Below are 26300 nucleotides of genomic sequence, written 5' to 3' on the forward strand. Positions count from 1 at the left end.
ATGTCTTTGGCTGGCGCAGCAGGCAACCATGGCGATGAGCACTTCCCCGCTGTGGCCCTGGGAAGCAGCCAGCTACCCAAGGAGCCCAGAGGCAGCCCCAGCCCGGCCGACCTTCCCGGGGATGGCAACGCCTCCGATAAGAGCGTGGACTACAGCCGATCTCAGTGCTCCTGCAGCTTAATTTCTTACTATGATTACTCAGAAGACTTTCTCTCTGAACGTTCAGAAACAGCCGCTAATGGGAACTATTTAGAGAAGCCTGTGATAAAGGAAAAAAAGGAGAAGAAAAACTACGTTTCTGAACTCTTCCAACCTAAAGGTAAGCAAAATGTCCCAACCGAGACCCAAGGTCTGCTCACACTGACATTATTTAAGGCACGAATATTTGAAGTGGCCACATTCACTTTTATTACCTTTTCATATTGTCAACATGTATTATAAGTGAAGTTTTTACAGAAGGAGCTTGGAAGTAGAGAAATTAAGAATAATTACGAAGGGCTGTGCTTTGCTGGTTACTTTTCCCGCGAGCAAGATGGGCTGTACTTGGTGCAGTACTTGCAGACTTGGAATTTAGTCTACTTTCACAGATGACTTATTTTTAAATTCACTTTTTGTATTCAGAAGAAGAAACCAGCCAAAAATGGTCATACCCTCAATAGAAGTTTGATGACAAAAGAAAAAAAAAAGAATAATTACAGAATAACCGAGAGTTGGGTTGAAAATGTCATGCCAGCCCTCTGCACGCTTACCTGCCGGAGCCCAGTGAGGCTGGTTCCCCTTCTAGTTAACAGGTGGCCTTGTTACAGAGCACCACGGTGCTTGGATGTCAGTGGCTTCTTGCCTTACATCTCAGCTGGAAAATTATGGTGTGAATCACCAATGAAATACCAATTCCTGTCTCAACAGCCCGAAAAGATGTTCTCCAACTCTGGTGAGGCATATGGCAAAGATAATCTTTTGAAACACAGATGGCAAAAGGCTGTTGATTATGTCATTTCCGTGTGGATTTTATTTATTTATCTTTTTGTTAATAATATTTTATTGATTTTTTACAGAGAGGAAGGGAGAGATATAGAGAGTTAGAAACATCGATGGGAGAGAAACATCGATCAGTCGCCTCCTGTACATCTCCTACTGGGGATGTGCCCGCAACCTAGGTACATGCCCTTGACCGGAATCGAATCTGGGACCTTTCAGTCCACAGGCCGACGCTCTATCCACTGAGCCAAACCGGTTTTGGCTCCTTGTGGATTTTAGAAGTGCCAACACCTTCAACTCCTAACTGTCTAAATTGGAATTAGCCTGGTGATGGCCTGACCTCCTCACTCCCTGCCTCCCTGCCCAGACTGCAATCACTCCCTCCCGTTGCAGGCAATCCTGGGCTTGTAAAGATTGTTTATGTGAGAACTAGCCGGCACTTTTCCACTGCCCTGAGTCAACAGGTGGAAAGTAACAGCCTGTAAGTGTGGGGCACGTCTGTCACATTTACCCAATAGCTGTCACTACAGCCTGACTAGGACTCTGTGCCATGTCTGTGTCGTCTAAAATCTCCAGCTCCCCCTCTTCCTAGCTAGAGAGCAGGGGCTCCTAACCTAAGACCCTTGCCTGTGAACCCCATGAACTTCTATGCAGAGTTCCGTTTGTGAACTCTTCTAGGGAGAAGGGACCACAGCTTTCAGCAGATTCTCAGGAGGTTCGAAGCCCCTTTTCTAGAAGGTGGGAGTCCCAGACCCGCTGGGAAGGCCTGGGGCAGAAGACGGAGAGCCCAGCACCTCCCTCACCGTGGGACTCCGGCATTGGGAAGCGGTTATCACACCAGGACATGCATCGCAGTCAGCTTCCACGGTTGCACGATCCCTTAACTGCATGGGAAACTTAGGAAGCCCTGATAACCAAACATTTTTCATATGTTTGGCACCAAAACTACTTTCGCAACAAAACCTTGATTTGGGCCGTGGCCAGGTAGCTCAGTTGGTTAGAGCATCATCCTGATACGCCAAGCTTGCAGGTTTGATCCTCAGTCAGGGCACCTACAAGAACCAAACAGTGAATATATAAATAAGTGGAACAACAAAATCAATGTCTCTCTCTCTCTCTCTCTCTCTCTCTCTCTCTCTCTCTCTCAAAATCAATCAATAACATTTTTTTAGGTTTGTAGTGGATTTTCACATATATTATACACATGAAGTATATGTGAAATTTACGTGTTTTATAATGTATTATAATGTATTTTTAATTGATTTCAAAGAGGAAGGGAGGGAGAGGGAAAGAGATAGAAACATCACTGATGAGGAAGAACCATTGATCAGCTGCCTTCTGCACACCCCACACTGGGGATCAAGCCCACAACCCAGCCATGTGCCCTGACCAGGAATCAAACCATGACTTCCTGGTTCATGGGTGGACATTCAACCACTGAGCCAGGCCGGCTGGGCATGAAATTTATGTTAAGAAAACAAACCTGATTTGAACTGACATGAGACTGATCTTTATTTCACTTAGCATGGATAGTTAAATCTATTTCACCTAAAAATATTATTTGATTAAAGTATGCTGTCCCCAACCCTACTAGGATGGAAGCACTGTGGAAAATACCATACATGCACCTTAAAAATAAGACCCCCAAGTTCAGAAACACCATAGCCCCAAGGGCTATGACAAGGGACCATGGATCTATACACTGCATTGTATATTGAGTCTACCCAGTGGCTCTCAACCTTCCTAATGCTGCAACCCTTTAATATAGTTCCTCATGTTGTGGTGACCCCCAACCATAAAATTATTTTTGTTGCTACTTCATAACTGTAATTTTGCTACTGTTATGAATCGTAATGTAAATATCTGATATGCAGGATGTATTTTCAGGGGTCGCGACCCACAGGTTGAGAACCGCTGGACTCAACACTTTTGTGGAACTGTGGGAAGGCTGTTAGCATTTGTAAAACTTTCTATGAGAAATGAACTGCATTTTGAGTTCTAAGTACCTTATTGCTGGGAGCCGGTCCATCCTTGCTGTTTCAAGGGACCTGGCATATATGGCATACTGTTCTTAATATGTTTGCTCACCTTCTTGGCACTATGTGTTTTAACCAAGGTCTCTGAGAAAGGTTGTTTCCCCAGGTAGGGATTTTCCCCTGAAGTTAGGGAGGGAATAAAACCTCTTAACTAAGTGCCAGGCGGGTAATTAATCACTTTAACTATGAACAATCATGCTTAAGCTACATAATCTTTACTCCCTGGAATGGAGATAAGAAACGCCCTAACCTTTGTAATAGAGATTGATAGGATTGAATCAATTGGTATAAATACAGTTGTAACAAGACAGCAAGACTCAGAACTTAGGACACAGAACTTAGAATACGGAACCAAGAGAGACAGAACCTAGGCACAGAACCTACACAGAACGTTCTCTAGAGACAGAAGAACTTCGCTGGAGAGAACATGGCAAAAGATCCTGGACAGAAACTGGCCTCAGAACTTAGAGACAGAACCTAGCGAGAGAACATGGCAAAAGATCCTGGACTGAACCTGACTACAGAAATTGGCAAGAGAACCTGACTAGAACCTGGTGACTGAACCTGGCTGGAGAACCTGGACAGAACCTGGCTGGAGAACCTAGCGAGGGAACATGGCTACAGAACCTGGCTGGAGAACCTAGCAAGAGAACATGGACACAGAACCTAGCTGGAGATCCTAAGCAGAACCTCCCTGGAGATCCAGACCAGAACTTGGCTGGAGATCCTGGCTGGAGATCCTGGCTAGGCTGCTGATCAACTGAACGCTGCCTCCATGTCATTCCTTCTTCGCCGACTCCGTCCACACCTTTGGGGACCCCTGGACCTGCTGGGGCTGGACCCCGGCACCTTATGATTTAACTATTTAAAACTGATTCTTCATTTATTTGTTCCACAGATATTTATTATGTGTTTTGTGCAAGATACTTGTCCATAAACTGGGAGTAAGCTAAATTAATTCAGTCACCTGACAGTGCTCTCAAATTCTGAAGGGCACTTTTGTGTATGAATACTCTGAAATTGTTTTAAATATTGGGTGCATCTTTAACTCAAATTACATGCCCCTGAGGACCCTTGTACCAGTGCATCAGGAACTTAAAACACTTGTCGTCACATCAAACTTTGTCATAGAATGTTGAAGTGTTTCCTAGGTTTATCCTTGTATTCTTTTGTTCCCTTACAGCTCATATTTTGCAAGTATTTGCCAAAGAAATTTCAGCAGCAAGTAATTGATATAATTCTAACCCAAAAGCTAAGAGGCTTAATATTTTCGCCAGTGCAGCCCCTTCTCCGTGGATGGTCAGCATCTGCTCATCATTCTCATACATTGAGAGTCGATGGCTGACCTTCAGGGGCTGGGAACACTGGATTAGGAACCACCAATGGAGACCTGGGATTCACTAAAGAATAATAACATCAGAGATCATGTTCAAGTCCCACCTTAGAAAAGCAAAGCTTATGGCAGAAAGATATTTCCTAGAGAAAAATTATAAGGATGAAATGAGGACTTCAGTTTGATAGGATTTTTGCTTTGGTCAAGTATTAAGAGATTTACCTCAACCAATGTAAATAATAGCAAGCAATATACTGTATATCTACAATTTAATTTTTTTATATATATATTTTTTATTGGTTTTTTACAGAGAGGAAGGGAGAGAGATAGAGAGTTAGAAACATCGATGAGAGAGAAACATCGATCAGCTGCATCCTGCACATCTCCCACTGGGGATGTGCCCGCAACCCAGGTACATGCCCTTGACCAGAATCGAACCTGGGACCCTTCAGTCCGCAGGCCGATGCTCTATCCACTGAGCCAAACCGGTTTCGGCTACAATTTAATTTTTAAAAATTGTATCTTTTGTAGAAAATGTACTTTCAGCACTCTTTCAATTATACAGGGGAGGGCCAAAGTAGGTTTATAGTTGTTCATATGGAAAATAATATAATAATCAATAAATAGTAATACAAGAATAACTGTGTTTCACGCACTCATGACTACAAACCTACTTTTGCCCCACCCGTGTATTCTTCTCTGATGTGTTTGCTAATACAGTGCCAAAATATGTGATAGTCATTCAAAACATGGGTATACCGAAAAAGAACTTATTTCACTGCATTGCGATCGCCAGCACGCCTTTGGCCCTATGGCCTGGTCAGGTGCAGGTGGAAGATGAAGGCAGTGTTGGAGACCCTCGCCCGCAGACTAACAGCTGGAACTGTGGAGAACAGAAAGGGAAAGGGCCCTTCCTTTGACCCTCTTCTTACCCTGGTCCTTGGCGGAGGTGGGCATCTCTATCAAAGTGAAATATTGCGTTACCTGGAAGAGAAGAGAGAACCTGGTGGAGGGCAGGCCCGCAGGAGTGATGGGAACATGGCTCAGGATAAGGAGCAGAACCAGACTGAGGGCATGGAAGGCCTTGATGAGAAAATGAGACACTGAAACAAAGAGGAAGAGACCAGAAGAGGCCAAGGGGAAATGGGGGTGGGGGTGGAAGACAATGGCTCCTAGACAGGAGGGTAGGGTGACCCGGGAAGGAGGAGGCTGGCACGGGAAAGCGTGAGTGGGGCACATTCTTGTAATGTTCAGAAGAGCACGTTGCCTTGTAAGTAATGTGATGAGCGCCTTTTTGGTTAACTATGGACTTAAATGTACATGTTTTTTTGATGAATTAACTTAATTTAAATGTCTTAGCTCAGTTGTTTAAAATTAAATATCCCAAGAGTAGTTTAATCATTAAGCTAAATCTGCCTTAATTGTGTGAAGTGGGATAGAAATTGTAAGTTTTACCCTTATTATGTGTAGGTTAGGATAATGAGGTATAAAAGCGTTAAGGATTAAACCCTATTTTCATTTTCTACAGGCTTTATAGTTATATAAGTATGCGTGATGTGTAGAATATGAAATTGTTCTCTGCCACTCCGATGGCAAGTGATATATTTACCTTTCTGAAGCAAACTGGCTTATTCTCTCGGGCCCGCCCAGTAGGGTAGGCAAGAAATGTAACCTCAGGTGTTTGGGGAGTGGAGGGCAAATGGAAGACCTTCCACAGACAAGAAGATTTCCAGAAGCGCCTCTGGTCCTTTATTTTATCACTTAGGTGTTCTTGTCCAAGCCCATGTGGTTTTTTTTTCTTGATTTCAGAGAGGAAGGGAGAGGGAGAGATAGAAACATCAATGATGAGAGAGAATCATTGATTGGCTGCCTCCTGCACACCCCCTTCTGGGAATCAAGCCCGCAGCCCCAGGAATGTGCCCTGACCAAGAACCAAACCAAGACCTAGTTCATAGGTCGAGGCTTAACCACTGAGTCACACCAGTAGGGCCCATGTGATCTTTAGAAGGCTGACACCTCCTCTTTTCAAAGCACCCAGGGCCTCTGTATACATCCCCACCTATGGCCTTGGCCAGGGCTGTGGGATTAGTCCCCAGGCACCCACCCATTCTGACCGCAAACCCTCCAGTCACTTGAATACATGTGAGACAGGGACACAAGCCTCCCTGCCCACGTGACCCACCACCCCTCACCCTTCTAGTCTCGGGGAACTCCCTCTCCTGTTCAGGGTCATGTCACCCAAGAGCTGGAAGACAGTACAAGTTGGAGATCAAGTTCAGTCATGGTGAGCATGGCATAGAACGTGACACCGCCACCCACCCCTGTTTTAATCCAGCCTGATCCACATGGCCTGGGTTTAGGGTTCCCCTAGCCACTGCCCAGGCTATTCAAGTGGCCTCGACACAACCACAAGCACCTGCTCACTGCCCTTCTCGTAGGTGTCACAGACTCTAGTCTGCTGTGCTTTCCAGTTTTCAATGTACTCAAAAGCTGATTCCAAAATACTCAATATTCAACCACAGCCCTACTCAGTTGTCGCCAGTGGGAAAATAAATGCCATTGGCGGCACAGTTGTAAAGACAGTTCATCAATAATTGATGTATACAGACACTAACGGTGGTCAAATCCATGTGGTCTTTCACAGCCAGGATTCAAATGTTGTATCCCCAGAAAGCACCGGCTGTTTCTTTTGGCTCATTGCTTCTATCCCAGGCCGAACCGCCTTTCCCAAACCAACCATACTAAGCCATGTCTCAGAGGATGTGTCCACACTTGGCCAGGAGCCTAAGGTTAGGACACCAGTGACCTTGGCCATGACATTCCCTCTCTCTCCAGGATGAGGACCAGATATTTTAGATTCTAGAATCCAGACTCTGTCTCTCTCAATACAGATACACTAATATGTACACATGCACACACATTTGTTTACATACACAGATGCACACATACATATACTATATACATGTAAACATATATATCATACAAAAGAATATAGCTATGAGGCAGTGGTGTAGGCACACAGACCTGGGTTCTGTCTCCCCACTTGTGCCTATTGACAAGTGACATCGCTAAGCATCAGTTTGTTCATCTTTAAAATAGGATGACAATAAGTGATGTTGCACATACATTTGACATACTCAAATTCAATTATGTGAGCTTGGTGCTTATAAGTTTGCTGTAACACTGTTTGGAAACATTTTGTTTTCAATAAACTCCTGAACACAAGCCCCCTGACTACTTTATTTAGTGCCCAGCCAAAGTAATGGAAGAAAAGGGGTTTTTGTTGGATGTATTGAAAAATTGAGTATCTGTATGTATTCTCTAAGCAGTGTGATGGTTTTTGAACATACAAGATATTCACATATTACATTGGGCTTTAATGTTACACTCTAATTGCCCGATAAGATATTGTTAGAAGGATTACGTCTGATCTGTATAAAACGTTAGTTCAATGTCTGATATATGATAGCACTTAATAAATGTTACCTATTATCATGAGCTTTAGTTTAGCTTTATAAAAGATACAAGTACAGGTTTCAGAGTCAAAGAAGACCTGGCTTTCAATCCACTCTGTCACTTCGTGGTTATGTAACCTTGGACAAACAACTAAAAAAGTATAGCTATAAAATAGCGACTACTACTGACCTTAAAGAACTGTGTTAAATGAGATAGCTATATATAAAGTGCCTAGCCTAAGCATGGACATTCATTCAATGTTAGTTCTTTCCCCTTCTAGCTCTCATGAATATGTACATCTGTGCAGGAGAGGGGGGTATACATATTTGCATACCTGCATATCTATATCTATATCTATATATATATCTATATATATATGACTAGTAACTAATTGGCTTATTTGGATTATCTGCTTGACAGGTCAGAAGGAAATCTCAGTTGAAAAAAAGCAGAAGTGGAATGCATCACTTTTAAGTTCTAAAATCAATATGATTACCCAGAGAAGAGATGCCATAACTCAGCGCGTGCTCTCAGCAAGGCTCCATAAGATTAAAGAATTGAAAAACGAATTAACTGATATACATCGTAAGATGGAAGCCACGGCCTTAGAAAACCAATTATTGAAACAGCTCGAGATTAGGCACTTGAAAGCTATAGGAAGATATGAGACTTCACAAAATAATGTACCTCAGATTATGGCTAAACATCAGAATGAAGTTAAAAATTTAAGGCAGCTACTTAAGAAATCCAAAGAAAAGGAAAGACTTGTATCTCGGAAACTGAAAGAAACGGACAGCAAATTGCTGAAGACCAAAGACGCCTTGCAGGCCCTGCAGGCACTCTGTGAAGACAGGAGTCTTGCGGAGAGGGAGGAGCTGACCGAAAGACTGGCTGCCCTGACCGCCAAAATGGAGGCCAACGACAAGCAGATACAGGTCTGTATTTCGCGGCCTGGGCGTGTGAAGGGTCCAGAATTAACACAGAAGGGTGCGCGTGCGTCCTCGCCCCAGTGCCTCCCTCTGCAGGCCTTCACACTGGTGCTGTGTCCACAGGGGCCGGGGCCAGGGGACGGGGTGCTCAAAGGAAAGAGAAACCGCCCAGGTCTGGAAATCGCTCTTCTGTCACAGTGAGCAAGCACAGGCTCTTTTTTTTTTTTTTTTTTTTTTTTTTAGTTTATTTATTTTTTTTTTTAATTTCTTTATTGGTTAAGGTATTACAAATGTGTCCTCATCCCCCCATTAACCCCCAACCTCCCCCCACCCCATCCCCGCACTCATGCTCCCATCCCCCTGTTGTCCGTGTCCATTGGTTAGGCCTATATGCATGCATACAAGTCCTTCGGTTGATCTCTTCCCCTTACCCCACCCTCCCCTACTTTCCCTCTGGGGATTGATAGTCTGATCGCCGTTTCTCTGTCTTTGGGTCTGTCCCTGTTCATCAGTCTATGTTGTTCTCTGTATTCCACAAATGAGTGAGATCATGTGGTATTTATCTTTCTCTGACTGGCTTATTTCACTTGGCAAAATGCTCTCCAGTTCCATCCATGCTGTTGCAAAAGGCAAGAGTTCCTTCTTTTTTACCACAGCGTAGTATTCCATTGTGTATATGTACCACAGTTTTCTAATCCACTCATCTACTGATGGGCACTTAGGCTGTTTCCAGATCTTAGCTATGGTGAATTGTGCTGCTATGAACATAGGGGTGCATATATCCTTTCTGACTGGTGTTTCTGGTTTCTTGGGATATAGTCCTAGAAGTGTGATCACTGGGTCAAATGGGAGTTCCATTTTTAGTTTTTTGAGGAAACTCCATACTGTTCTACACAGTGGCTGAAAAAGGACGGTTCTCTTGTTAGGGGAGACTGTGTACGTACTGAAAAGATGGTGTGGTGTGGTGTGGCTGGTGTGTGTGTGTGTGGTGTGGTGTGGCTGGTTTGGGGTGGGGTGGGGTGGTGTGGCTGGTGTGGTGTGTGTGGTGTGGGGTGGGGTGGGGTGGGGTGGCTGGTGTGGTGTGTGTGGTGTGGGATGGGGTGGTGTGGTGTGGCTGGTGTGGTGTGTATGGTGTGGCTGGTGTGTGTGTGGGGTGGGGTGGGGTGGTGTGGCTGGTGTGGTGTGTGTGGTGTGGCTGGTGTGTGTGTGGGGTGGGGTGGGGTGGGGTGGCTGGTGTGGTGTGGCTGGTATGGTGTGTGTGGTATGGGGTGGTGTGGTGTGGCTGGTGTGTGTGTGGGGTGGGGTAGGGTGGGGTGGCTGGTATGGTGTGTGTGGTGTGGTGTGGCTGGTATGGTGTGTGTGGTGTGGGGTGGGGTGGGGTGGGGTGGCTGGTGTGGTGTGGCTGGTATGGTGTGTGTGGTGTGGGGTGGGATGGTGTGGTGTGGCTGGTGTGGTGTGTGTGGGGTGGGGTGGGGTGGGGTTGTGTGTGGTGTGTGTGGTGTGGCTTGTGTGGTGTGGTGTGCAACTGTCTTCGAAAGCAACCCTCTACTTCAAGCTCTTTATGAAAAGGCTACTTCCCTGAAGACCTCATAGCGCGTGTCTTCAGTCCCTTCCCCTGCCTGCTCCCTCATCCGTTTGTCCAGTCACTACACATAGACATTTTGGAATTTTAGAAATGGAACTTTTCCCAGATGCTACTCCTGCGAGCACAGAGGGAAAAAGAACTAAAGCAACTGGAGAAACTAATGGGTTGGTTTCCCTGATGATGTGTGGCTTCCAGAGCTGGGGATCCCATTGAAGGGATGAGTGCGGAGAGCACCTGGATGACATTGAGCATACACATAAATGGAGTTGATTTACTGTTTAATTCCTTAATATGTGATGATGAGAGATAAGTATTTTTTACAATCTTGAAATAATTAGAAAATATCAATTCGTTTCAATCCGCTTTTTTTTTTTAAATATATTTTATTGATTTTTTACAGAGAGGAAGGGAGAGAGATAGAGAGTTGGAAACATCGATGGGAGAGAAACATCGATCAGCTGCCTCCTGCACACTCCCCATTGGGGATGTGCCCGCAACCCAGGTACATGCCCTTGATCGGAATCGAACCTGGGACCCCTCAGTCCGCAGGCCGACGCTCTATCCACTGAGCCAAACCGGTTTCGGCACAATCCGCTTTTTTAATCTCAGTTATTTCTTCTTTGGTAAAATCCTCCTCTATTTCAAAGAGAATTTTCTCACCTACAGTGGATATGTGAGCTACAGAAAATAATGAGCCACCTCGTTACACTCGTGCAAGTAGGAGACCGAAGTTCTCTCGTGTGGCTGTTAGGCAACATGAGGTCCATCTCAGCACGTGTCTGTCGTGTAAAAGTAACTGTATTTTTATCTCATCTACATATCTTTACATCTGCATGTTTTTATATCAATAAACAAAACAAGAATTCAAGAAGTAGTTGAGTATTTTCCTATCAGAAGCACTTGGTGACATGGGAAATTCCGTTTGGTTGTAGGGCACTTTGTAGGCGGGGGAGGTTTGTGGGCCAAAACACGTAGGTATTTTTTAGTGTTAATATTTTAGGGAGTGAGGGTTTTAGTGGTTATATCTCTCTTTTACATACCATACTTCCCACTTTCCTTTAATGAGAAAGTCTTAATGTTTTCACGGGGGAATCCATACTTTATGAAAGAAAGAAAGAAAGAGAGAGAGAGAGAGAGAGAGAGAGAGAGAGAGAGAGAGAGAGGAGAGAGAGAGAGAGAGAGAGAGAAGAGAGAGAAAGGAGAGAGAAGGAAGGAAGGAAGGAAGGAAGGAAGGAAGGAAGGAGGAGGAAGGAAGAGAGAAAGAAAAGAAAAAAGAAAGAGAGAGAGAGAGAGAAGAGAGAGAGAGAGAGAGAGAGAAAGAAAGAAAAGAAAGAAAGACAAAAGAAAGAAAGAAGAAAGACAAATAACTAATAAAAGAAGACCGAAGACATAGAAAGGGAGGATAAATCAGAATAGCTATTGAGGGAGGGAGGGAGGGAAGGATTAAGGTGAGGTCTTGGCGTGCAGTCAGTTCTGAATGCGACGGCAGACTGCTTAGGCCGGACAGGAAGGAGGTCCGTAAGGAAAGGAAGGAAGGACCACACGCCCAAAAAGAACTTCCTTTGCCACACCTCTGTCAGAGTCCAGACCAAACATCTCCAGTGACAGAGTTCCCGTCCCGGGGGTTGAGCTGCAGCAGCGAGACCTGAGCTGGCCATGGCCGTGGCCGTGCTCCGCGGCCGCTTCCTGTCTGCGTGGGGCACGAGAGACCAGGAGCCCTGCTGTCCCAGGCAGCAGGACCGCAGGCCACCAGGGGCTCCATGGGGCCGGGCGACTTTAGGAAGAGGCTGAGAGGTTTTTGAAGAAGTCAGCAGGTCCTCGAATGACCTTGTTTCGTCGGCGTCATGTCATTATAGCATCAGGGAGGAAAACACATCGATTCCTGGCCAGGGCCTGTCCCTGAGGAGCTGGCCTTGGCTCCCCACGTCTGCGCGGGTTTGCCCTGGGACTCCGGTTTCCTCCCACGGTCCCGAGGCGTGCACGTGTGGGGCAGCAGCGTGTCTGCCCTGTCCCAGCGTGAGGGGCTGCGGGTGGGAGTGTGCCTGTGCTGCAGAATTAGCTTGCTTTTATTCATCTGTCTTAAATGTGTGAAGAGCTCGCCTTTATTTCCGTGTTTAATATCAGAATGTTCCAGGTCTTTATGTAGAGGTTTGGTGATTTTTATGACAGAAATATGCCATAGGAACTTAATCTAATTTATATCCATCAGCCCACGGTAGCATTGGTTTTGTTATACATCGTTCACTTAAAGTCAGTTTCCAAGAACCTGTTGACCACACTAGGTGAGGACTTAGCAGGGCGTTAGCAGAATACTTCACATAACAGACCTACTTGGGCTTAAAGTGTGACAGTGATTATATCTATTGATTTTCAGAACCTGTTCAAAAAAATGTTTATCAAATTCCAGAATGTAAAAAACATTCAGCTCAAAACATATTTATTCTCTAGAGTCGTGCTCAGGATTTTGTCTCTTTGTGGTTCTACTTAGTTGTAGAAAATGTCCCCTATACAAGCCATCACTAATATTGTATTAAAAATTTGCACCTCTCATAAGTGTCATGAGTCCATTAAAGTCAGAGGTTTTGATAAAACCGCACTGGTTACGAGCATTGAAACACGCGCTGTTTCCAGAACTTGGAGAAGCAGCTGCGGTTGAACAACAAAGCCTTCAGCCGGCAGCTGGCCATCGAGAACCAGAAGACGCTGGCCACCCAGACCGCCAAGGAGACTCTGCAGACGGAAGTCAAACTCCTCCAGCAAAAACTGAAGGTACTTCTTTAAAGCCAAACGCAACAACATTGGTGACATTCTGCTTCCCAATGGTCAGGGCTCCTCTTCCCTACGAATAATCAACAAGCATTCCATGAGCGTTCCGAGATCCGGGTTTTCTTTCTTATTGTTTCTCTTGATTAACCAATGGAACACACCCACACAGGTGTCCGCATTGTGTTCTGACCCTGTGGTCTTCCACTCTGGGCCCGCTCTGTGGTGGGTACCGGCTTAAACCTTGGTGCCGAGCATGAAGGAGGAAGGTCCTTCATGTTCCTTCCTTTTGACCCGGCCATCCTGCACCTGTCAGTCAGCAGCTCCTGACCTGCCTCTTCCTTTTCTCCGCTGCTGACGTACATGCTGACCCTCAAATAAAAAGATATAACCGCGTTTTCCAGATAATCAAAACTTGCCCCTCTAAACATCAAGATCTTTTTTGTCTCTTTCACTCCCCATCTCTGGGCCCTTTCTTCCTGGGCTTTCCTCCCTAATCAGACGTGGGAGACATCCTTAATCCACAGGCCCACCTCAGTGGTCCTGATTCTAACAGGCGTGCCTCTTGCTGTATGTGTAAGAAGCAGTGTTCAGCATTTCATTGAGTCTTTTTTTTCCTCAACAAGCCAGGATTTCAGACCTTTTATTTTGCTGAGACTTTTAAAAGAATATTGGGATTCAAAGCTACTGAGCACTCCAAATATGGATAGTGTGAGGACTGAATTTTTTAGTTTAGTTTAGTTTAATTGGTTTATTTTTATTTTTCAATTATGGTTTACTTTCAATATTATTTTGTATTGGATGCAGGTGTACAACATAGTGGTTAGACACCCATATACTTTACAAAGTGTTCCCCCAATATTTCCAATACCCACTTGGCACCATGCAATGTTATTGACTATATTTTCTGTTGTACCTTATGCCCCCATGGCTGTTTTGTAACTACCAATCTGTACTTCTCAGTCCTTTCACCCAGTCCTCCCATTCCCCTCCCCTCTGTGTCTATATGAGTCTGTTTCGATTTTGTTTGTTTATATTATTTCGATTTTACATATAAGTGAAATCTATGGTACTTGTCACTTAACATAATACCCTTTAGGTCCATCCATGTGACACAAATGGTAAGATTTCATTCTTTTTTATGTTTTTTAATTAGTTTAAATCAGTTTAATTAGTTTAAATGGATAGTGGCCACTATATTGCGCCATGCAAAAGAATAAGAAACATAGGGAATGGAAACAAGTGAAAGAAGGTAGCTCAGAAATTTTTCAAAAACATTGTCCCATCATAATAATAATATGTCACTCTGTTAAAAAGTGGGTTTTTTTTATGTCAGGAATGATATGTAATGCTATAGCCCTGTGGTCAGCAAACTGCGGCCCGCGAGCCACATGCGGCTCTTTGGCCCCTTGAGTGTGGCTCTTCCTAAGCCTTAGGAGTACCCTAATTAAGTTAATAACAATGTACCTACCTATATAGTTTAAGTTTAAAAAATTTGGCTCTCAAAAGAAATGTCAATCGTTGTACTGTTGATATTTGGCTCTGTTGACTAATGAGTTTGCCGACCACTGCTATAGCCTATTTCTATTTCTGCTAGAAATACAGATTTTATTCAAAGAATTCTGAACTTGCCCTGGCCAGTGTGGCTCAGTTGGTTGGAGCATTGTCCCGTGCACCAGAAGGTCACCGGTTCAATTCCCAGTCAGGGCACATACCTAGATTGAGGTTTGATCCCCGTTGGGGCAAATATGGAGGCTACAGATTGATGTATCTCTCTCACATTGATGTTTCTCTCTCTCTCTTCCTTCCTCTCTAAAATCAATAAAAATATAATAAAAAGTAAAAAAGATATGCTCTAAAAAAAAGAAAATACTGAACTCAAATCAAATTGTTTTTTAGAAGAAATCAAGGTTGATAAAAAAACAAATACTTATAGAAAAATTGATTTTGTGGCTCTTTTCAGGAGAAAGATCGAGAGCTTGACATTAAAAACATCTATACTAATCGGATAGCGAAAAATTTACATGTCAAAGAAGATTATCCAATAGGTATGTTTTAAATATTTTTCCTCAAAATCTATTCTTAAGTATCTAGTCAGATTTTCCTTATATCACCAAAATAATAGATGTTTAAAAAATCATTTTATTAGGCATTGAAACACATCTTGTGACTCTAGGAAAATAATAAAACTGTGCTATGGTTGCAACAACTAGAAAAGAATAGCAATTTGTTCCTGTCTTCCCACCCTCTGCTCAGTCCTGCATGTGACTTCAGGTGGAGTGAAAGGAGGGTTTTGCAGCTTGAAGCAAAGTGGCTGCCAAATGTTGAACTTGTTAAGAATATCTATTTGCCAGAGTGTGGATTTAAAACTCAACTTTAGCCTGGCCGGTATGCTCAATGGTTGAGCATTGGCCTATGAACCACAGTTCAATTCCTGGTCAGGGCACATGCCAGGGTTGCAGGCTCAATCCCCAGTGTGGGGTGTGCAGGAGGCAGCCAATCAATGATTCTCTGTCATCATTGATGTTTCTATCTCTCCCTGCCTCTTCCTTCCTCTCTGAAATCAATAAAAATATATTTTAAAAATAAATAATCCTGCCCTGATCTGTTTGGCTCAGTGGATAGAGCATCGGCCTGTGGACTGAAGGGTCCCAGGTTCAGTTCTGGTCAAGGGCATGTACCTTGGTTGTGGGCACATCCCCAGTAGGGGCAGGAGGCAGCTGATCAATGTTTCTCTCTCATCGATGTTTCTAACTCTCTGTCCTTCTCCCTTCCTCTCTGTAAAAAAATCAATAAAATATATTTTAAATAAATAAATAATCTTATGTAATAAAGGGGTAATATGCAAATTGACTATCACGCCCTTGCACAAGCTGGCCACCCCATGTCGTCACAAGATAGCCACCACAAGATGGCTGGCAGGGCAGGGCAGTTGTGGGCAATCAGGCCAGCAGGAGAGGGCAGTTGGGGGCAATCGGGCCTGCAGGGGAGGGCAGTTGGAGGTGACCAGGCTGGCAGGGGAGGGCAGTTGGGAGGGATCAGGCCTGCAGGGGAGGGCAGTTGTGGAGGGACCAGGCCTGCAAGAGAGGGCAGTTGGGGGCAACTGGGCCAGCAGGGGAGCAGTTAGGTATCAATCAGGCTGGCAGGGGAGTGGTTAAGGGGTGATCAGGTTGGCAGGCAGAAGAGGTTAGGGGCAATCAGGCAGGCAGGTAGGCAAGCGGTGGGGAGACAGCAGTCCTAGATTGTGAGAGGAATGTCCAACTGCTGGTTGGACATCCTCCGAGGGGTCCCAGATTGGAGAGGGTACAGGCTGGGCTGAGGGACACTTCCCCCCACCCAGTGCATGAATTTCGTGCACCGGGCCTCTAGTAAATAAATAAAAATCAACTTTATCCCTGGCCAGTGCAGCTCAGTTGGTCGGGCATTATCCAGTGCATTGAAAAGGTGCTGGTTCGATTCCCGATCAGGACACAGTCCTGGGTCCCCAGCTCAATCCCTGGTAGGGGGTATGCAGGAGGCAGCTAATAGAAGTTCTGCTATCACAATGATGTTTCTCTCTCTCCCACTTCCTTTCTCTCTCTAAAAATCAATTAAAAATCATCTAAAGAATAAATTTTAAAAAATAAAAATCAACTTTATTTAATTACAGTTTACCTCACTAAAATGCCCCATTTTAAGAGTGCAGTTCAGTGGGTTTTGACAAATGCACGTTGATCCCCATGTAACCACCACCACAGTCAAAACATGGAGCAGTTCCCTCTCCTGGGGAGGTTCCCTGGTGCCCACTTTGCGCCCAGTAGTCCCCCACCCCTGGCCCGAGGCCTCCGCTGAGTCCCTTCTGTCACACAGCGTAGTTTGCCTGTTCTAGAGCTTCATACAAAGGGGGTCATAGTGGCTACTCTTTTGTGCCTGGCTTTTGTCCAGCACCATGTTTCTGAGACTTACCCATGTTGCTGCTACTGTCATCAGTCACTTTTATTCCTGAGCAGTACTTCCCCCTCAGGACAAGCTGTGCTTACTTGCCACCCAAGGGCTCCCAGCGGAACATTCCGCTCGGAAGGGACACACTAGAGACACTCACCCTGTTTCGGGAGAAGTAACTATGCATTTACTGGTCTTTCATGTATTTTATTGACTTCAGAGAAAGGGAGAGGGAGAGATAGAACATCAGTGATGAGAGAGAATAATTGATGGGCTGCCTCCTGCACGCCCCCTACTGGGGATCAAGCCCACAACCTGGGCACGTGCCCTGACTGGGAATCGAACCGTGACCTCCTGGTTCATAGAGTGGTGCTCAACCACTGAGCCACACCAGCCGGGCTCTTTTAAAGGCAACCACCTCACATTTCCTTAAATTCCTTTGTTTGCCTCTAGTTTATACTCCAGAATAACAGCCAGCAGAGAAAATGGTAAAATCACCCATGGGGTCGTTTAAATGGGAGAGAAAGAGCGGTCACGCCCCTTCGCCTGGGCCACCTACCCGTCGGTCAGCAGGCAGGAGCTCCCACACGGCTGGCAGTGATCGCTCTCGTGGTTGCATGTCTGAGTTCTGAGTCTTGGCTGCAGGCGGGGACAGCCCTGTCCTCGAACAGCCACACAGACCCATCTAATGCCAGCTTGCTTTGGACTCAGCCTCTGGGATACCCATAATAAGACAAAAGTGAAATGGTAGGAGAAAGATGATAGTGGCAAATGTTACACATAGATGGAAAGGTTTTAGAAAGCATCTAGTGTACTTGGTTTCATTATGCTGCAAAGTGTCAGTTATTTTATACTTCCAATCAATATTGCTTCCAAATGTCAGACATGTTTCTTACATGTAACGTACTTGTTCTGCAGTTTCTTCAACAAAATCAGTGCAGACAGACAGGAAAAATGTTCCATTTACAAGTACAAGACAACAGGGGACCCAAAAATCAGAAGATGTGCCATCTTTGCCGACTAAGGTACAGCAAATTTGAAATCTTGAAACACCTAATGAAACATATCTAATATAATAATAGAGGAATGTGCAAATTAGACGGGATGCCGTAACATGACAGATCTACAAGCGGCCGAGAGCTACCGGAGGGTGGGGCAGCGAGCTACGAGCACACGGATTTGTGGGCAGAGCTACTAGTCTTTCCAAAATAGGCTACAGTAGTTTGATCTATACAAAAAAGTATTTGTATTCACTGAATTAAATACAATTTAAAATTATCTGTACCCAAAAGATGAGCTTTTGCTGCTTTTCTGAATTCCAGAGTAAAAAGATAACAGGAAACACTGGTCATAAAGAAAAATCCACTGGAATAGTCCATGTAATTCCTTACTGTGGCAGTAAACTACCAAGCCAAGAGGAGTCCAAGAGAAAATATGAAGGTGATTTAGCAACTTTTAAGTCGTATTTATTCTTTCTTTTTGTAAGTTGTGAATTCTGTATGTCCGTGTATAAAAGTATACATAAGACATATATACTGTTCAAGAACGATTATAGAATTTAACACTGTGTAGCCACCAGCCCTAGCAAATAGAACATTAGTCCCCAGAACACTGTGGGCCCTTCCTAACCACATCCCCTCCCTGCCCACCAGAAACAACCAGTCTTCACTCTGACGCCGCGTTCATTCCCTTGCGTTGCCTCTCAATTCCCTGTCTTTGCGTTAAGCATTATGTTCACTCTGACAAACTGAGTGGCAGACAAGCCCAGCTGAGTAAAGGGCAACACGGCCACTAATGAAACCAACCGAAGGCTTCCAGGGAGGGGTCAACCGGCAGACTCTGGCTTCTGGGCCCGAATGTACAAGGGCCCATCAGGGCGAGGCCCTGCACCGTCCTGGGCACAGAGAACCCACCGCGCACGGCCTGCGGCAGGGCTGCTCTGCGGGTCTGGGAGAGGTTCGGGTGGAACTGGCTGCTCAGAACCTCGCGTTCTAAGAGCCCAGGGCCCACCTCCAGCGCTGGGAGGAGGTCGGAGCAGAACACGCTGGGGGTGAAATGGGAGCCCTCGGCTGACCCGGCTGCAGCACAGGGACGGGGCACCCTCTCCCAGAGGTGGTGGGCCAGCCGGCCAGGACCAGCTCACCTGGCAGCACTGCGGAGTGGCACAGAGGAGCAGGGGTCTTGGTGGCACCAGCCCTTAATGCTCAAGCCTCTTCACTACCAGACTGGTGGCCCTTGCCCTGGCCGGGTAGGCTTAGAGCAGTGGTTCTCAGCCTTCTGGCCCTTTAACTACAGCTCCTCATGCTGTGACCCAACCATAAAATTATTTTCGTTGCTACCTCATAACTGTAATGTTGTTACTGTTATGAATCGTAATGTAAATATCTGATATGCAGGATGGTCTTAGGCAACCCCTGTGAAAGGGTCGCTCGACCCACAAAGGGGTCGCAACCCACAGGTTGAGAACTGCTGGCTTCGTGGATAGACTGTCGGCCTGCGGACTGAAGGGTCCCGGGTTCAATACCGGTCAAGGGCACATGCCCAGGTTGCAGGCTGGATTCTCAGTGTGGGGCATGCAGGAGGCAGCAGATCAATGATTCTCTCATTGCTGCTTCTATCTATCCCTCTCCCTTCCTATCTGAAATCAATAAAAATATATATTTTTTAAAACCACAACGGACTGGTGGCCCTCTGCCTCTGGGGTGCAGCCATCATCCTGGCTTCGCCTTCACCAGCGGGAACAGAGGTGCCTCTTCTGACTGCGGAGAAGGAAGGGCAGGGGCAGGGAGGCCAGGCCGCAGCCAGTGCCATGACCCAGGCAAGAGACTGGTGGTCAGGACTGGGACTGGGAGCGGTGGAAGTGGGAAATAAGCAATTTCGCCTGTTAGCAAAGTTTAACATTTGCATTAAGTATCAGTAGGGCATAATATTACTTAGAATCAACTATACATCTTGCTGCTTCTTTGCTCACCACTAATTCTTGAAACATATTTCGTCTCTTGCTAGAATTCCTTTTTTATCATTTTGGAGTATAGTGAATAGTTTCATTTCAGAATGTGTGGAATATGTGAGGAAATTTCCCAGCTTTCTGCACATCCAGCGCTGTCCCACTCTCCCTCACAATGACTGCCATTCTGCCTGGTAAATGGTGGCCTCCTCTGACCAGCTCGTTGGTCGTGGCTGCAGGTCTGTGCCTGCAACAGGCCTTCTCCCTCCGCCCCCCCCTCCCCCCCCCCCCCCCCCCGCTAACCCTAACACCCCACCCCCCACCCCCTGCCGGGAGGAGAGGGCTGACAGCAGGCTCCCTGCTGCCTGGTGAGGACGGGAAAGGGCAGCCTTTCTTCCCGTGGCTGCTTCACTAACAACTGAAATCTCTCCTGTCAGGGCACGTCCATCCCCGTCGTCTCTATCACAAATGCCCAGAATCCCACAGGCTGCACATGCCATCGTGTATTTAACCATGACCCTCTGACAGGCATTTAGGACGTGCCGCTGTTCCCTACCCATGCTCAGTAACATCCTTACCCGACGTGCCAGTGTGTGTGTTTGTAGGGCTTGGTCCCAGAAGTGAAGTTGTTGAGGCTATGAATATGTTCACTCAAAATTGTAATCAGTACTGCCAAACTGCCACCCAGATAAAGCTATACCAAGTTACACAACCACGCGCTGGGAACAAGAGTTCCAATTTCCCAATAGTCTCACCAACTCGAAATGACTTGCCAATTGGGTAAAAATATCCTTGTTGTTTCAACTGGCACTACCTCCAGCTAGTGGTGTTTGAACCTTTAGTAATAACCTATTGGCAACTTTTAGTTCTCTTGGGAATATCATTTTTCTTTTGGTTTCATGTTTCTCTCATTTGGTATTAGGAGAGTGCCACATTCCTGCCGCTAAGAGCACCTTTCCGTATTCTGGCGCTGTATGCTCTTCCTGCCTCGCCTTTATGTCATTTTAATGTGCTTATCAGGAGGTGTAAATGAGTGTGGCAAACATGCATGCCATCTTGAAATAAAAGCCCATTATTTTAAAGATTGCCAAATTGACTATTTTTCTAATACAGATTTATCAAAGGAAGAGGAGCATCTGAAAGTACCAGCAGCTCTGGAGAATACTGGAAGACAGAGAGAGAAAAAAGCAGATCAAGAGAAGAAAACCACTTTAGAAATAGAACAAGAACTACCATCAAAAAGAATCCAAGTCATTCACCCTGAACGGGAAAGCCAACAGGAAAATGATGCAGCAAAAGAAGAGCTTAAAAAAAGTGTCCCAAAAAGCGACACGGATGAGGTACCAAATAAAAATGCCCACACCACCAAAATACACCTCCGACAAAGAAAGCATTATTTATTCACAGAAGCCACGGAAAACCTGCATCACGGGCTTCCTGCGTCCGGTGGGCCAGCCAAACCAGGTGCCTGGAGATGCAACCACAGCACAGGCAAACAGCGCGGGGGCGCCAAAGAGCTGACGCCCAGGCACTCCGGGGGCGGGTACGAGCCCTCTTTTGGTAAGTCTTCCAGAACAAAAGCAAAAGACGAAACTTTCAGAGCAAAGAAGAGCAATCTCATGGAGGAACTCTTTGGATCAGGCTGTGTCTTTAAAAACGACCAAGCAAGTCCTGCTACTGAAGGGTCTGAGGAGACTTGGAAAAGTAAGATACAGCAGCCACCCTCTAGTCAGGCCTCCGCCAGCAATGCTTTTGGAGATTCTAAAGTAACTGTGGTGAGTTCTGTTCAGTCCTCGTCACCTACAGAAGGAAAAATGAAAATAATTATTTAAATAAAATCGATATTCTAATACAGTCTGGTCTGCTATTCTGGTTCTTTTGTGCCTTTAATTTTGTACTCTGTGTGTGTGTGTGTGTTTTCCGTACATAAATTGACTTTGGATAATTAAGGTTTTGTTTCATTGCTAACCTAATTTTAAAATTCCATTTTGTATTAGACAATGACAACATTTCTAATGACACCTTATTTTTCCTAGAACTGAGACGTCCATTATCTTTTGGATGACTCATTTATTATTGTTTTCATATTCTATGGGACTCCATTGCTCAAGTCCACCCAAGATATACATATCTCATTCATATAACAATTTTATCAAAAATCAAATTGCATTGTAACTTTAAAAGCATGAAGCAGCTTTGAAAGATAAAATATGATCAGAGGGCTCTATATTTTTTAAAAACCACAAACACAGCAGTGACACTAAGCTTGGTTTTATGAAAATTATTTTTGAGCCCTGGCTGGTGTGGCTCAGTTGGTTGGAGTGTCATCCCATACACCGAAGGGTAAATGGTTCAATTCCTGGTGAGGGCACATGCCCAGGTTGCGGGTTCCATCCCAGGTAGTGGTGCATTGGGAGGCAGCCAATCAATGTTTCTCTCTCATATTTGTTTCTCAGTCTCTCCCTTCCTCTCTCTAAAATCAATAATACTTTTTAAAAATTATTTTTTGAGTGTTGTCTTATTCAGCTAAACTGGGCATCTAATATCCTGCCTTTGTGGGCAACACTTTCCCATGTGCACCTAGGATTCAGCATTTTTAAATATATTCGTTGCATACCTGCACCTTGACCTTTTTTCTGTTAATCTTGTTCTTTCAAAATAGTATATGGGGCCCTAGCTGGTTTGGCTCAGTGGATAGAGCGTCAGCCTGTGGAGTGAAGGGTCCTGGGTTCAATTCTGGTCAAGGGCACATGCCCAGTTGCGGGCTCGATCCCCAGTAGAGGGCATGCAGGAAGCAGCTGATCAATAATTCTCATCATTGATGTTTCTATCTCTTTTATTGATTTCTTTCTGAAATCAATAAAAACATATTTTTTAAAAAAGCATATGGATATAGTGTCCACAAGTTAGCTGCTCAGTCCTGATTAATGTATTCTTTACACCTAGAATATTTTATTTTAGGACTATACAAAAAGGGCTGTACTCTCAATGTTCATCAGTTAACTTGCCTTCATTCATTTTTTTTTAGATTATATATTTTAAGAGAGAGAGAAAACGTCAATGTATTGTTTCACTTATTTATGCATTCATTGGTTACTTCCTGCATGTGCCCTGAATGGGAACTGAACCCTCAACCTTGGCTCATTGGTGGACACTGTAACCAACTGAGCTACCTGGCCAGGGCTGCATTCATTTAGTTATAAGAGCAACTTATTTATAACTAGAGGCCCAGTGCATGGACCCCTGAGGGGTCCCGGATTGTGAGAGGGCACAGGCCAGGCTGAGGGAAACCACCGATGATGGGGCAGGGGAGGGACTGCAGGAGGGCTTCAGGGTGTGTCCAGCCCCACTCACCCAGTCCCGATTGGCCTGACCTCAATAGCAAGGTAACCTACCAGTCAGAGTGTCTGCCCCCTGGTGGTCAGTGCACGTCATAGCTATGGGTCAGTCAAATGGTCACTTAGGCTTTTATATATATAGATTTAGACCACAGTGTTTCCAAGGATGTTTATGGGTTGGTGTGTAATATTAACACTTTTAAAAATTGAAAATATGGTACATCTACACGACGGAATACTATGCTGCTCTAAAAAGGAAGGAACTCTTACCATTTGCAACGGCATGGATGGAACTGGAGAGCATTATGCTAAGTGAAATAAGCCAGTCAATGAAGGAAAAATACCACATGATCTCACTCATTCATGGATAATAGAGACCATTATAAACTTTTGAACAATAATAGATACAGAGGCAGAGCTGCCTCAAACAGATTGTCAAACTGCAGCGGGAAGGCCGGGGAGGGTTGGGGGGCAGGAAGTAGGGGGGTAAGAGATCAACCAAAGGACTTGTATGCATGCATATAAACATAACCAATGGACAAAAGACACTGGGGGATAGGGGAGGCTAGGGGACTGTCTAGGGCGGGGGGGAAAAAATGGACACATATGTAATACCCTTTGTAATACTTTAAGCAATAAAAAAATAAATAAATAAATAAAAATAAATTTTAAAAAATTGAAAATAAAAAATAAACTTTTAAAAGGGAGTGTAAAAAAGGGGGGGGGAGTACAAGTTATGATGGGAAAAGAATTGTATTTAAAACCAAAGATAAAGACTACAAATGGCATAAGCTTTGACCTTTATGAAAACTACAGTGGGGAAAACAGAAGGAAGGAGAGACGGGGAGGGCAGAGAGAGAACACTTAGAATTCTCATAGCTTACACAGGGGACTATGCAAATGCACATGAAATGACATAATTGACTAGCCTTAAATTCTGGAGAAATTTACTAAAATGATTCTTAGAAATGGTGTAATTGTACAATATTACAATGTCTACTACAGCTTTAGAGCAGATGGAGAATTTTTCAGGGGATCTTTCCTTATGTCTACCCACAACAAAAGCACAATCATAACATTAAATCAGAACTACCTAAAAGTGCTTCTCTAGGGCACTATTTAATAAAAATATAGCCGAAACCGGTTTGGCTCAGTGGATAGAGCGTTGGCCTGTGGACTGAAGGGTCCTGGGTTCGATTCCGGTCAAGGGCATGTACCTGGGTTGCAGGCACATCCCCAGTGTGAGATGTGCAGGAGGCAGCTGATCGATGTTTCTCTCTCATCGATGTTTCTAACTCTCTCTCTCCCTTCCTCTCTGTAAAAAATCAATAAAATATATTTTTAAAAAAATTATAAAAAATATAAAATAAAATAAAATAAAAATATAATCTAAGCTTGTTACTTTCTAGTCATCTAATTAAGACTATTTTAAAGACATATGCATAAGACTAGAGGCCCGATGCACGAAATTCATGCAAGGGGCTCGGCCCTCGCAGCCACAGCAGCTTGCCTCAGCCCTCGCAGCCCCGGCTTCATCTGGAAGGACATCTTGAAGGTCGTTTGGCTGTCTGGTCTAATTAGCATATTATACTTTTATTATTATCCTATATAATAAAGAGGTAATATGTAAATTAACCCTCACAAGATGGCTACCTACAACCAGGCCAGCAGGGGGGTGATGGATGACCAAACGACTGAATAAGCAGGCCGTGTGGGGTGACCAGGCTGGCAGGGGGGGTTAGTGAGGGATGACCAAATGACAGTTAGGGACGACCAGGCTGGCAGAAGGGGTCAGTTGGGGGCAACCAGGCCAGCAGGGGTGCAGTAAGAGGCAACCAGGCTGGCGGGGGGTGAAGTTGGGGGCGACCAGGTAGGCAGACGGGGACAGTTGAGGGGTGACAGAGGCCAGCAGGGGGGGCAGTAAGGAGTGACCAGGCCATCAGGGAGGCGGCAGCTGGGGGTGACCTGGCCAGCAGTGGGGTGCAATTAGGGGTGACCAGGCCGGCAGGGGGGACAGTTAGGGGCAATCAGGCCAGCATGCAGAGGCAGTGAGGGCCAATCAGGCTGGCAGAGGGGGCAGTTAGAGGCGACCAGGCAAGCAGGCAGGTGAGTGATTAGAAGCCAGCGGTCCAGGATTGTGAGAGGGATGTCCCGGATTGGAGAGGGTATAGGCTGAGCTGAGGGGACCCCCCCCCCCAATGCACAAATTTCATGCACTGGGCCTCTAGTAGATAATAAAATGCTAACTTCCATCTCTAAGGAAGGAGATTGTGGTCAATTTTTAATTTATTTTCTATGATTTTCAATACTGAACATAGCTGTATAATCAGGAGGGAAAGATGTTTTCAATAAAAAGCGATCCATCCTGGCCAGTGTGGCTCAGTGGTTGAGTGTCAACCCATGCACCAGGAGGTCACTGGTTCGATTCCCGGTCAGGACACAAGCCTGGGTTTCAGACTCCATCCCCAGCAGGGAGTGTGCAGGAGGCAACTAATTGATGATATTTCTCTCATGGATGTTTCTATCTCTCTCTCCCTCTCCCTTCCTTTCTCTCTCTGAATCAATAAAAACATATTTTTTATAATAGAGGCCCGGTGCACAAAAATTTGTGCACTTAGGGGGGAAGGGGGCGTCCCTCAGCCTGGCTTGTGCCCTCTCGCAGCCTGGGACCCCTCAGGAGATAACGCCCTGCTGGCTTAGGCCTGCTCCCGGGTGGCAGAGGGCAGGCCCAATCCCTAGGTGCAGCCCCTGGTCGGGCTCAGAGCAGGGCCGATTGGGGTGTTGGGGCGCCGCCCCGTCATGCACAGAGCAGGGCGGATCGGGAGGTTGCGATGCCACCCTCAGTCACGCTCAGGGTAGGGCCGATTGGGGGGTTGGGGCACCACCCCCAGTCACACTCAAGGTAGGGTCGATGGGGAGGTTGCGGCGCCACCCCCTGTCACACACAGAGCAGGGCCCATCAGGGGGGTTGGGGCTCCTTACCCTGTCACGCACGGAGCAGGGTCGATCAGGGA

General features: G+C 45.5%; 2 protein-coding genes across 4 annotated transcripts in view; one reads left to right on the forward strand and one right to left on the reverse strand.

Moving 5' to 3' along the window:
- On the forward strand, positions 1-21781 carry LCA5L (lebercilin LCA5 like). The gene is made up of 7 exons (XM_036348817.1): positions 1-319; positions 8224-8738; positions 12949-13086; positions 15044-15128; positions 17920-18026; positions 18324-18441; positions 21062-21781. The coding sequence occupies exons 1-7, from the start codon at positions 1-3 to the stop codon at positions 21778-21780; spliced, it is 2001 nt and encodes a 666-aa protein (XP_036204710.1). The 3' UTR covers position 21781.
- The window catches only part of GET1 (guided entry of tail-anchored proteins factor 1), a 24048-nt gene continuing 19069 nt past the window's right edge, over positions 21322-26300 (reverse strand). For 2 of the 3 annotated variants that reach the window (XM_036348815.1, XM_036348813.1), the window contains one exon: positions 21322-21748. In XM_036348815.1, the coding sequence (XP_036204708.1) occupies positions 21735-21748 (14 nt within the window). In that variant the 3' untranslated portion in view covers positions 21322-21734. The remainder of the gene's footprint in view (positions 21749-26300) is intronic. The other variant, XR_004973966.1, reaches the window with a different exon arrangement.

This window comes from Myotis myotis, unplaced genomic scaffold (genome assembly GCF_014108235.1).
Source record: "Myotis myotis isolate mMyoMyo1 unplaced genomic scaffold, mMyoMyo1.p scaffold_m19_p_2, whole genome shotgun sequence".
In the NCBI taxonomy this organism is placed as follows: domain Eukaryota; kingdom Metazoa; phylum Chordata; class Mammalia; order Chiroptera; family Vespertilionidae; genus Myotis; species Myotis myotis.

Bases quoted from the DNA above. Each gene is read 5' to 3' on its own strand.
- LCA5L (XM_036348817.1), top strand. From the start codon at position 1: ATGTCTTTGGCTGGCGCAGCAGGCAACCATGGCGATGAGCACTTCCCC. The intron at 8,739-12,948 runs GTCTGTATTTCG...CGCTGTTTCCAG, and splicing joins CCAACGACAAGCAGATACAG to AACTTGGAGAAGCAGCTGCG. The intron at 18,027-18,323 runs GTACAGCAAATT...TCTGAATTCCAG, and splicing joins TGCCATCTTTGCCGACTAAG to AGTAAAAAGATAACAGGAAA.